Below are 13,832 nucleotides of genomic sequence, written 5' to 3'. Positions count from 1 at the left end.
AGGAACGCAAGAATTGCTGTCCTCTAATCTGAAACTCCCAAGAAAGCTTTTTGTCTAAAAGTCATTTTCCTCCTTGGAGCTCAAAATATCCCCTTTCCTTTGCCATCTTAGAAGTTGAGCATGTGAACAATTCTCACTGACCAGAACAAATTAAGAGATATATAGGAGAGGCCATATAACACCATGGTTACAAATATGTATTTGGAGTTTGAAAAAAGGCACAGTTCTAGAATCACCACATATTAATTGTGTGATTCTCTGCAAGTACATAGTGTCTCTAATTCATAGTTTCCTCAACTGTATAATAGGAATCTGTGAGTGTTAATAAATAATGTATATAAAGCACTTAGAGAGCTGCCTAGCACATAGTAATTGTTCAGTAAAAGGTATCTATTATTTTGTTATTATGCAGGAATATTATTGAGGAAAGAGGACTTGAAGCCCAGGGAACATACTTTTAAAAACAAACAAACAAACAAACAAACAAACACTAGGACAGGAGTGAGAAGGCAATAGAAAAATAAATTGGAAAACACTGCTGAGATTTTCACATCCACCAGCATGGAAGAATTAATAATCTGAAGGGTCCTCTTGCTATGAAATAATGGCATAAAAGAGTATTGTATTGTTTTATGTAATGTATTTTTTTGATGAGCTTACCAGAAGTAAAGGAAATCTCCCCAAAAGGAAAACCATTTTAAACCCACAAGCTAAACTGTGGGGAACAGAGCAGGAAGCACATATGAAATTATGGGTGGACCATACCAGTGCTACAATCAGGACACTCAGAGCCAGCAGAAGAGTAGAGGGTCAGACCTGAAACTCCTGGAGTAGGTCTGGGATCCTGGAAAACGTATAAAGCGACCCCAGTTTGGTAGTACCCTTTGGTTGCCAACAAAAACAAATATAAATCCCCTCTAGATGAAAGCACCTTCAATTCAGATCACCAGGTTTCCACAGATTAAAATGAACAAAGTATGAGTTACAATCAAAGATTACCAAACATGCAAGGAAATGGTCTTTTGCAAGAAACAAAAGAGAGCTTCCCTAGTGGTGCAGTGGTTAAGAATCCATGACACGGGTTCGAGCCTTGGTCTGGGAAGATCCCACATGCCGCGGAGCAAATAATCCCGTGCGCCACAACTAGTAAGCCTGTGCTCTAGAGCCCACAAGCCACAACTACTGAAGCCTGTGCGCCTAGAGCCCATGCTCTGCAACAAGAGAAGCCACTGCAATGAGAAGCCCATGCACCACAACGAAGAGTAGTCCCTGCTCACCACAACTAGAGAAAGCCCGTGCACAGCAATGAAGACCCAACGCAGCCAAAAAATATATATAAGATAAATAAATTTATATAAAATAAAGAAACAAAAGAAACTATAAACATCAGATTGAGGCCTCCAAGAATTCAGATATGGATTGATACAGAACATGAGATAATCATGTATAAAATGTTTAAGAATTAAAAATACAATTAAAAAAAAAGTAATCATCAAAAATATCCAGGCATACATGAAGATGAACCAAATAGAACTTTTCAAAACAAATCAATATAGTGTTAGATTAGAAATTAAATTGATAAGTTAAATAGTAAAATAGAGAATTAATGAACTGAAAGATGAACCTCTGAAATAATTACTCAGAATACAGCAGAATGTGACAAGAGGACAAAATATGATTGTGTGGTTAAGAGAGAGAGAGAATAGATTGAGAAGGGCCTAAAATATATCAACATATTTGAAAGGTATTGGCTGAGAATTTTCTAGAACTGATGAAAGGTATAAATTCAAAGATACAGGAAGCTCTAATTATACCAAGGAGAGTAAGGGAAGTGACACCCATATCTAGTTGTACTTTCTTTTATTTGTTCAGTCAACAAATATTAGTTGAGCAGCTGCTGTGTAACAGGCACTATTCTAGCCTCTTGAGAAAGAACAGTAAACAAAAAGACAAACGTTCTTACTCTCCTGATACTTATAGCCTAAGCAAATTATCTATTGGAAGGTGATTCTTGCCATGAAAAAAAGAAAAAGTAGAATAGATAAAGGGGGATTGAGAGTATCATGGTAGGGCAAGGAGAGCAAATCGCAGTATTAGTAGGGTAGGCATTTTGGAGAAGAGGTCTGAGAAAACACTTGAAGGAGGCAATGGAGTTAGCCATTGGAGATAAAGGAAAAGTTCCAGACAGTTAGTACAGCTAGCACAAAGTCCTGAAGGTGGGAGCATGTTGAAGAAATAGCTAGAATGCTTGTATGGATGAGTGTACTGAGTAAAGGGGAGAATAGGAGATGAGGTCATAGAATTTATGGAGGGCCAGAGACTTACAGATTATTGTAAGATCTTGCTTTTACTCTGAGTGAAATGGGGAGGCAAGGTAGGGTTTTGAGTAGAGAAGGGATATGAAATGATGACAGCTTTAGTCCCTGTGTTGAGAAGAAACCATAGTGAGGCAAGAGAAGAAGCAATAAGATCAGTGAAGAGGTTACTGCAGCAATTCATGTGCCAAATGAGGGAAGCTCAGACCAAGGTGGTAGCAATAAGGATGGTCATATAGGTTTTTAATGTAGAACCAACGGAATTTCCTGATGGATTTAATGCAGTTCATAAGAGAGTGTCAGGAGTCAAGGATGACTTCTAAGGTTTTAATCCAAGCAACTGGAGAGATGGAGTTGACATCAACTGAGATAGGGAAGGTTTGAGTGGAGCAAGGTTCTAAACCTTTTGGTTTAGAAAGGGGATTGATCAGAAGTGTAATTTTGAACATGTTGAGTTTGAGGTGTTTATTAGGCATTAAAGTGGAGATGTCAAGTAGGCAGTTGAATATACAGTCTGGAGTTAGAAAGAGAGAGTTAGCCTAAAGAAATATAGTTAGGGGCTTCCCTGGTGGCGCAGTAGTTGAGAGTCCGCCTGCTGATGCAGGGGACGTGGGTTCGTGCCCTGGTCCAGGAAGATCCCACATGCCACGGAGCAGCTGGGCCCGTGAGCCATGGCCGCTGAGCCTGCGTGTCGGGAGCCTGTGCTCCACAACGGGAGAGGCCACAACACTGAGAGGCCTGCGTACTGCAAAAAAAACAAACCAAAAAAAAAAAAAAAAAAGAAATATACTTAGGAGTCAGGAGCACTAGAGCCATGAGACTGGCTGAGATTACCCCAAAAAATAGGTATACGTAGAGATGTTCAGAGATCCTCCAACATTAAGAGGTCAGGGAGAAAAGAAGGGACCAGCAAAGACAACTGAGTTAAAACAGGTTTTTTTGAAAACTAAAAGCAGGTGATGTTATAGAAGCCAAGTTAAAAAGCAGCAACAACAACAACAAACAACAAGAAAAGCAGAGAGAGTGATAAACCATGTCAAATGGGGCTGATAGGTCAAGAAAGATGAGAACTGAGAAACTGAGACTAGGCCTTGGATTTAGAAATGTGATGAAGTCACTGGTAATCTGATGAGGGCAGTTTTGGTAGAATAATGAGAAAGAAAAGTCTGGTTAGAGTAGATTGAAAGAGGATGGGAGGAGAGGAACTGCAGATAGACAATATAGATGGCTATTTTGTAGAGTTTTATTGCAGTGGGGAGTAATTGGGCAGTGGATTGGGGGAAGAGTGTCAAAAGTAGAATATCTTTTGTTTTATTCTTTAAGATGTGAGAAAGAACAACATGCTTGTATACTGTTTGCAATGACCCATTAGAGAGCAAGAAATTAATGATGTAAAAGAAAGAAATTGTTGTGAAACTTCAGAAGACCAAAGACAAAAGACTTTTAAAACAACTGGAGAGAAAAGACAGATCATATACAAAGGAAGAATTAAGCTGAAGAAGACTTTTTTTTAATTATAAATTTTTAAATTTCTTTTTATTTTTGGCTGCATTGAGTCTTTGTTGCTGCGTGTGGGCTTTCTCGAGTTGCGTCGAACGTGGGCTACTCTTTTTTTTTTTTTTTGTGGTATGCGGGTCTCTCACTGTTGTGGCCTCTCACATTGTGGAGCACAGGCTCCGGATGCGCAGGCTCAGCAGCCATGGCTCACGGGCCTAGCCGCTCTGCGGCATGTGGGATCTTCCCGGACCGGGGCACGAACCTGTGTCCCCTGCATCGGCAGGTGGACTCTCAACCACTGTGCCACCAGGGAAGCCCCCAGGCTACTCTTTATTGCAGTGTGCAGGCTTCTCATTGCGGTGGCTTCTCTTGTTTCGCAGCATGGGATCTAGGTGTGCAGGCTTCAGTAGTTGTGGCATGTGGGCTCAGTAGTTGTGGCTTGCAGGCTCTAGAGCACAGGCTCATAGTTGTGGTGCACGGGCTTATTTGCTCCATGGCATGTGGAATCTTCCCAGACCAGGGATCAAACCCGTGTCCCCTTCATTGGCAGGCGGATTCTTAACTACTGTGCCACCAGGGAAGTCCCTGAAGCGACTTTTTGACAGCAACAAAAGAAGTAGAATAATACCTTCAAAGAGCTAAGAAAAAATAACAGTCAACCTACAGCTGTACACCCAGAAAAACTATCTTTCAAGAATAAGAGTAACATAAAGATATTTTAAGATAAGTAAAAACCAGAGTTTAGGGGCTTCCCTGATGGCGCAGTGGTTGAGAGTCCACCTGCCGATGCAGGGGACACAGGTTTGTGCCCTGGTCCGGGAGGATCCCACATGCCGTGGAGTGGCTGGGCCCGTGAGCCATGGCTGCTGGGCCTGCGCGTCCGGAGCCTGTGCTCCACAATGGGAGAGGCCACAACGGTGAGAGGCCCGCATACCGCAAAAAACAAACAAACAAAAAACAGAGTTTACAAATAGACATATACTAAAGGAATGTCTACTTCAAGAAGGAAAATGATTCCACAAAAATGTATGAGGTGCAAGAAAGAATGACGAGCAAAGAAAATGAATTGGTAAATGTGTAGGTAGAGCGTAACAACCTTTGTATAAAATAATGATAATATCCAATTTTTTGAGGTCTAACTGTACATAAGTAAAATACAGAGGAATAATCAGACTGGGGTGATTATTGAGTAATCTAAGTTTCTTGTATTTCCTTGTGTTGACTTTAGACTTGGTTAGTAAGTACACATAGTCAGTTTTCAAGGGTAATTTATTCTAAAAACAGAGAAGACATCTCTGAACCAGTAGAGGGGAAAAATAGAATATAAGTAAACAAACAAAAACTGATCAATTTTTAAAGGACAAGAATTGGAAGAAAAGAAGTACAGATACAAAGTGGAACAGGAAAAGCAAAAAGTAAGAAGGTTGAAAAATAAATATAGCAATACATTAAATATAAATTTATTAAGCTCATCATGTAGAATACAGAGATTGTCAGGTCAGATTAAGATATAAATATACAAATTGGAGCTATGCTATTTACATAAGTTACACAAAACATAAGGAAATTGGAAGTTTCAAAGTGAAGGGATAGATAAAAATATACTAGCAATCATTAACCAAAAGAAAGCTGCCATAGCCATAATAATATCAGACAAAATAGATTTTGGAATGAAAAGCATTGCTAGAGATATAAAGGATACAATTTACTAAAAAGATATACTAATTCTAAACATGTATGCATCTAAAAATAGCCTGAAAGGTCATAGAACTATAAGAATTAATAATAAATCAATAAATAATAAATCTTTATGGGATATAAATACCCCTTAAGGAGATATTTCAATGTATCTTTCTGCTACAATAAGAGAATAGTAAGCACAGGATTCAGAATAATTGTTCTTTGGCAGGGAGACGTGGTAGGTATGATAGGATGAAAATCTCAGGTAGAAGAAAAATTTTTATTTTGTGTAATTAGAGCAAAATTAGGATGATAAAATCTTAAGATAGGTGATGCATTCATATGTGTTTATTTTACTGTATGCTTTAAAACCAACATCTGCATTACATATAATTTTGAATGTATCAAATATTCCATAAAGCATTTTTAAAGGAATTTTTAAAAATTCACAGGGAAAGCAGTGTCTAAAAGGAAGGGATTTATCTTATATTTCTTTGAGAAACAACTCTCCTTTCTAATTTAGTTTTTTGTATTTCCATGGGCCATACCCTCTCACCTTGTATCTAGGAAAAAAACTGGTTAGTTTACACTTAGAGGTTTTAAAAGCTATTTTCCTCATTATTGCTAGAACATATCCAACGGACCTAATCTAGACCCATGGGTCATTAAAGTAAATAGGCCTCTTAACTCTGTTTTTTACTCCAACTTTATCTAGACCATGTGAAAAGTCATATACAGTTTGAAACACAGAGTCTTAGGGAAAATACAGTAAGTCCATGTTTGCCTTGCCTGGACACAGTCTTTGATAAGAATATGCTTTTAGATAGTTCCATCAAGGCATTCCTTCACCATCGAAAAGATTTCACAAGGGCTTTTTTCAACTTAAATTATTTTTTAAATTTGCTTTTTAAATAGATTATATGTTAAAAGATAAAATGTTTATACAGTGAAAATTTTCCTTCTCATTCTACTCTTTAGTCACCAAGTTTCCCGCCCTGGAAGCAAAAAATATTGTATTTCTATGTATCCTCCCAGAGATACTTTACGTGTGTATAAGAAAATATATATAGTTCTTACTTCTTATATGAATTATAGCATATTTTATATCATTTTGTACTTCTCTTTTTTCCACTTAACAAAACATCTGGTGATCATTCACTAACACTAGACTTTCTCCTCTTTATATGGAAATGCAGTATTCTACTGTACAAATATACCATAATTTTTTTTTTTTTTTTTTTGCGGTACGCGGGCCTCTCACTGTTGTGGCCTCTCCCGTTGCAGAGCACAGGCTCCGGACGCACAGGCTCAGCGGCCATGGCTCACGGGCCCAGCTGCTCCACAGTATGTGGGATCTTCCCGGACCGGGGCACGAACTCGTGTCCCCTGCATCGGCAGGCGGACTCTCAACCACTGTGCCACCAGGGAAGCCCAATATACCATAATTTTTTTAACCAGTCGCTATTGATGGACATTAAAGTTGTTTCTAGTTAAAAGGTCATTTAAAGCCAGATGTTGCCACAGTCATCCAGACAAATACTGAAAACATTTATACTGAATACAGTAGCACATTTAGACTATTAGATGCACATAAAATATTTAATGTGAAATATGAATCTTGCCTTTGTAAAAATGACCATGCTGATCAATTTCATGTAGATATGTGTTATAAGTGTATAGCTTATATTTCAGAAAATAACATTTTATATTAGTCTACTTTTCTCTCCTTTTCAAGGAATATGGCACTGTTACCGGGAATACAGCAGTCTTCAGGGACAGCCAAATTCTCACTTAACTGTATTTCACATCGGGATTCAGACTGATATAAGCATGTACTTTCAACTGAAACAAACATGGTTCGCAATTAGTGAGTGGATTTTAAAAACTTGTTTGTTAAAATTGTAATAACAAGAAAGCATCTTTTTGTGTAAAGGAAAACTTGGGTTGGTATAACTTGTTAAAATATACTTATTGCTAATGTCATTAAAATAAGTGTGTCTATAATAATACTAGCTACAATAAATGGAAAAGTCATTGAGGAGAATTTATTATATAATCTAGGAAAATGTTACTTTACAATGACCTCAAGCTATTTGCCTTCAACTTAAAATGGGTTGGATATAGACATTTATAGCCATTAATCTGATATCCAAGAAAGGTATTTTAAAAAGAAAAAATGCTTGATTTTTCAAACTTGTTTTTAAAAACAGAAAAAGGAAAAAGAAAAATAAGAAACAACAAATTTTTCATAGCAAGACTTTTAAACAACTTGTTATAGAATTGGAATAATAAGTAACTGAAAAGAAATTTACATTTTTGAAATGTTTATTTAGATTGAGTTAGTTAAGGGTAATATTAACAAAAATTTTAAAAGCTAGATGATTTCAGAGATGGCTTCAACCCTATATTTCTAGAATTGTTTTATTATACTATTCCTTGCACTTTACAGAGATTCATGTTATTTATTCAAGATTTTAAAGATGATCTGTAATTACATGGTGCTTTAAAAATATTTCATCTTCATATATTGTTGAAGTTAGAGAGCCAGGGAAGACAAGTTTGAGGATGCCTGGTAAGGAGCCCAGAGGTAGCCTAAGAGGGGGGCAGTATCTTGGAGAGTATCATGATTCCAGCATGGATCCCATCACGATAAATCTGAAAACTAAATTTTGCCACTTCACCCAAAACTCATCAGGGACAGGCTCACAACATGTCACCAGAGTGCCTTTTTATTCGTTAAAACTATTAGGGTACTCTCTCTGTGACCAGAATACAGACATATATACCACCTAGGACACTGTTTTCCTGGGGTCAAGGCATATGGGGAATAAGATTACTAATGAGAAAGTTTTTTAGCAGAGACCCTTGGATAGTCTTGAGAGATGTTTTCTTCAGGCTCATGACAAGCTTGATGACCTAGCTCTGCTGCACAGAAGCCCCCACCAGATTCCTTTGTCTGCCAAATTCTGTTTTTCTCTGTTCCTTGGATAGTGCTAGATCAAAATGCCAAATTCTTGCTCTTTGGGTTCCCATTTCTAGCCCTCATGCAGCTAATTCCCTTCACATAACACATTATTTTTTCAAATATGTTTCAGAAGAACTTCATTGATAGCCATTTTTTTTAAACTATAAAAATCAGGTGTCTTAGAACTTACATTCTCATTACTTTTTCTGAATTTGAGTGATTCCATATCTCCTCAGCAGTCCACTTACTGTCATCTGTCTTATCTAAAGATGACAAATCTCATCCATTATGTATTGAAACCTCTAGTTTTACTCTCAGATGGATCTTAGTTACAGGTTCTATGGTCATCCTGCTGCTGTCTCTTAAGGACCTTCAACACAAAAATCATTGAGATGATCAGAATCTGCCATTGGAAAAGTTGATAGGTACTTTGAGGAGAAAACAGGACTTGCTTTTATTTTCAAGTCTAGCAATACTTATCTTTCCTCAAATGAATGTTAGCTTTCACAACTCATTTATCAGACATTAATTGATTACTTGCTCTGTGTTTGATGAAATCCTAGGCACCAGAGACAAGGGTATACGTATGAAATTATACTAATTGACAGAAACACAAAAAATATGCAGTTATACATGCAAAAATTATAATTTTTATGAGTCTTGGATTGTGTTAGGAGATGGTTCTATTCTCATTTCTATTAATTATCCCAGCCTCCTTGGTAAAGTTAGATTTATACCAGCTTCTCTATAGGGGCTCAAAAAATATGTTTCTATTGTTTGCTATTGCTCAAACAAAAGGCGGGAATATAATATATAAATTCAAAAGACAGTTAAATTTCTCTAATATAACCATTTAAAATATGTAATTTTGTAAAGGTACAAATTTAATATGCAATGTTCTTTTTCAATGCAATTTCAGAACATAAAGTGACAGATATATTTCATATTCTTAAGTTTGTCCAAAGAAGATAATGATTTTAGGTTAATATGGCTATACTCCACAATTTTGGACTCAGTTTAGTTTTAAAAGAATCAAATTTGCATAAAAACATAAATACATTGTTTAACTAAAAGAAGATGTAGTAGCTAGATGATATGTTACTAAGATCCTCCCACATCTCTGGGTTAACTGATTTCTACTTACTTGGAGATACTAACTGAAGTGTGATCTATCATCTGAATCTCAGTGGTATAACAATAGAATGAAATAATGAGTGCCCTATCACTGGAAGTGTTCAGACATGAGCGGAGTAACTATCTAGAAAGAACGTTAGAATGGATTCTTCCATGGGTAGGAATTTAACTTTCCATTAAGTTTCTTTTATAATTTCAGATTTTGTTATTAGCAGTACTATATTTCCTTAATTTAGGATCCATACCTTTTCACTTTTTAACATCTCTGAGGTCATGATGCATTTTATAATCAATGAATAGACATTTAATAAAGGATTTCTTTACTTTTCCTGAAAGGACATTACTAAATTGAAGGTATGTCTTAGAATTGAAGAAATATAGTAATTAGGACTGTTTGGCTTTAAGTAAAAAGAAACAAAGGAACAAGTTGGAGGCAAGGCAGGGGTATTTATTCTAAGAATATAGAAGTGTCTCACCAAACTCAAAGTAGCAGAAAAGCAGCTGGACTTTCAAGTGTATGTGGATCCAGGAAAAAAAAGCCAAAAAGGAGCCAAGATTTCTTCCACTTGCTCTCTTTCTTTGCAATATACATTTTATTCTTTCTTTGCAGGTTCACTTATTTCACATAAAGATGGTTTTTACACAGTTTATTAAATATGTATAACTCTTAGTTCAAGAGGTTTATAAACTTCAATTCAAAACCGAACTAGATTCCCTTAATTCTAATTCTGAGACTTTTATTACACAACTTGGGTTGGGTTTACACTCTGATTTCATCAATGGCAGCCATGATAGGTGGAGTGTGAAACTTAAAATGTGGCATCTCAGAACCCACCCCGTCCATCAGCAAGATCAATTAATTAAGAGGCACTGTGAGTGGGGAGGCAGTCCAGAAATTTTCTTCTGTAATGATTCTCTTACTCAAAGGAGTGAAAGTGAAAACATCTAAAATAGAGTTGCCTAAAGCAGCCCTTCCTTCCTTCCATGCCTATTTTCTCATTTCTACAAATGGTGTGAAATGTTTCCATAGATAAAATGAAGCCTGTCCAACTGAGTTGTTTAAACTCTAACTAAAAGTTTTAATCTAGATTTTTTTAGCGTTTCTGGGAGGTTTTGAAAGCTAATTTCTAAAACTGGCATTTTGGGAGAGGTATCACTGCTTAAATTATGAAGTGTCAGAATTGGTAGAAATAATCATGAAGATCAGTCCCAACTTTTACAGAGAAAGTTTGCTTTTTGGATTGATTTGCATTGCACACTATTTTTTTTTTTTCCCCTGTTTAAAGTGATAATACTCTGCATCCTTGAAGTGTTCATCATCCTCATCCTGATCTTCCTCAGGGACCGAATCCGCATCTCCATTGCCCTGCTGAAGGAGGGGAGCAAGTAAGGCCTTGATGGAGAAACTCATATACTGTATATCAATCAGTCATATCGGTCACTGCTTATTAGTAGATGCCCCAGACTATTTTCCCTTTAAGATGGCTTGTTAAATCTGCTTTCCATTCAAGAATACTTGTTCAAGTTCAGACTCTGCCACGTATTAAAATCTTCATGCTAACAAATCTTTCAAAATCCCCAAACCTCAATTATCATAGGGTAAAATAAAGCTAAAACCCGTGTATTCTATGCACTAGCACTTTTTTTTTAACACCAAATATATGTTAGGAGGATAACTTACGTGAAAGTAAGTGATAAAGTGTTATATAAAAGTTAGTTATATTATTCCCATACTGAGTCATATGTTAATATTAATGGTTGAGATCATTTGCAGAACTTTAAATCACCATAATTCTATAAAGTCAATTATGTGCTTTTGCTAGTTTTGTATAAGTAACAAAACTTGCCAGTAGACAGAATAATTGGTCCTAGTACTACCAGACTATACATTTTGTATCTACAGCTCTCAATTCAGGAACATTTTATACCCAGAGCCATTTTTATTTTAAAATGCTACAGAATAAATAATTTTTCATAAAATTCATATTGTGAGGTAATAACACCTACAGTTTCTAAACTATTCCAAAAGGTCACTTGAGGATAATACTTTAAACTTTTGAATAATGCATGGAAACAGCAAGGAAAGTGTTACTACAAAGCCAATAGGTCATGTTCTCTATTTAGAATGATGGAAACTGAGGTGTTAATGACCAAGGACCAAATTATTTTAAATAGTCTTTAAGGATTGTTTTAACAAAATCATCATCTATAATAATAATAGTGCCACCTAAATCCAGTGTTTGAAATAGTTAACAAGCAGTTTGTTAAACTCTCTCCTTCCCACAATAACTGAAGCCCTATCATTAGCCACTGAAAACTACTGACTTGCTGGGTTATTTCTTAAATAATATGATATTGTACAATTCACTTATCCCACTGCTATGCCTCTAAATGTGTGTGTGTGTGTGTGTGTGTGTGTGTGTGTGTGTGTGTGAAAGGGCAGTTACTACTGTGACTGGTTAATAATTTTTTTTCAAGGGAAAATAAGAGCTGGAATAAATGTGCATGAGAATACAGGGTAAACATAGGGATGCCCAATAATTCACTGAACAGCAGTGTCTGGGGAAAAGAGAGAATAGCATAGCCCAAATAGTGAGGTGGAGAAGGTAACAAATACAAAAATGAATCTAAAATGTGTCAATGCATTAGGAGTGGAAATAGTTCCATCATAGTTCTCAGTGGCTATATCAAACAGCATAGGGTTAATTCAGTATCATATGCTGAAAAGATTATAGGGCAACTAGGATATGAATATTTTAGAAACCATATCTTAGGAGGAAATATCAAAAGAATTATTACCCTAGAGAATAAAAGAATAATGAGTTGCTTGAAGGGTTGCTGTATGGAAAAGGTGGTCATTTCTTCTCCAGAAGGTAGTGGATGTGAATTACATGCAGGCAGATAAGGAAGAACTTTCTAATACTTTGGTTGTTAAGAAAATAGAATAAGCTGTGTCATATAAAAGTAAGTTCCTTTCACTCAATGAGATCACCAGAGACTAATGAACATGTTTTGAAGATAGTTCAGAAGGGATTCTTAAATTAGGGATGGATTCTCACATTTGATCAGATGACCTTCAAGGTCCTCTCTAATTTTAAAAGTCTAAGGAAAAGGGAGAAATACCATGATTATAATTCATCAAATATTTATGCATCAGTCAGAAATAACCAAAGAGGAGAAGGTTTGGGGAACTTTTGGCAGGAATCAAACATGAGCATTGAAAGAATGCCTCTAACTTACTAAACATGAATAAATAAAAATTTAAAACCAACTAAGTATACATCAGCAAAAAAGAGTTGATGGTTATTACCACTGTTCTTAGAATGAATTCAGTCAAAGGCTTATTTCTAGTTCTAACAGATAAAATTTTAATTGAGAAATTATAACTGGATCATTTTCAGTTTCAACTATTTGTTTTATTTTAGAGCCATTGGATACATCCCTACTACCTTAATTTATCCAGTTTTAACTTTCATTTTCCTCTCAATCTGCATTTCCTACTGGGCTGTGATAGCAGTGTATCCTTTGGTAATTGACCCCTTCAAACCTCAGGTACACACTACTATTCAGGAGCTAGGAGTTTGTGTCTGTTTCCATCTGGGAAAGACTAGGAACATCCTAAAGATATAATTGAGATGATGATGATGATGATGATGATGATGGTAATGATGGAGATTATGATTGCTAAGCTCTAAAAATGTTTCAGTGTACCAATTGAATTTCCCCTCAGATAGGTCACATGGTACATTTTGTTTTATTTTGTCTTCACAAAATACTCCTCCTTTGCAATATGTAAAAAAATCTTTTTATATTTCACTGTATTTTTTTGTTTTGTTTTGTGTTTTGTTTTTTGCGGTACACGGGCCTCTCACTGTTGTGGTCTCTCCCATTGCGGAGCACAGGCTCTGGATGCGCAGGCTCAGTAGCCATGGCTCACGGGCCTAGCTGCTCCGCGGCATGTGGGATCTTCCTGGACTGGGGCACGAACCCGTGTCCCCTGCATCGGCAGGTGGACTCTCAACCACTGCGCCACCAGGGAAGCCCATATTTCACTGTTTTTAAGGGGCCACTCAGTGCAGCTGACCCACGTTATATTACTCTGGGTCTGAGAATGAATGAATTATTAAAAGATTCGTTTTTTGTAATTAATCTTTCAGTGGACTTTTGAGTTATTTGCATTACTTTCTTGTCCATTTACATTCAATCTACCAGCAAATAATTTATCCTTAATAGAGTTCACT

At 36.4% G+C, this 13,832-nt stretch overlaps 1 protein-coding gene across 1 annotated transcript in view; it reads left to right on the top strand.

The window, feature by feature from the left end:
* The window catches only part of SLC44A5 (solute carrier family 44 member 5), a gene marked incomplete at both ends in the record, with an annotated part of 373,929 nt that overhangs the window by 337,025 nt on the left and 23,072 nt on the right, over positions 1-13,832 (top strand). The window contains 3 exons of the mRNA XM_079696573.1: positions 7,228-7,359; positions 10,878-10,977; positions 13,017-13,109. Coding sequence (XP_079552699.1) covers positions 7,228-7,359; positions 10,878-10,977; positions 13,017-13,109 — 325 coding nt within the window. The remainder of the gene's footprint in view (positions 1-7,227; positions 7,360-10,877; positions 10,978-13,016; positions 13,110-13,832) is intronic.

This window comes from Hyperoodon ampullatus, assembly GCF_949752795.1.
Source record: "Hyperoodon ampullatus genome assembly, chromosome: 2".
Taxonomy (NCBI): Eukaryota; Metazoa; Chordata; class Mammalia; order Artiodactyla; family Ziphiidae; genus Hyperoodon; species Hyperoodon ampullatus.
This window is presented reverse-complemented; position numbering and strand designations above follow the sequence as displayed.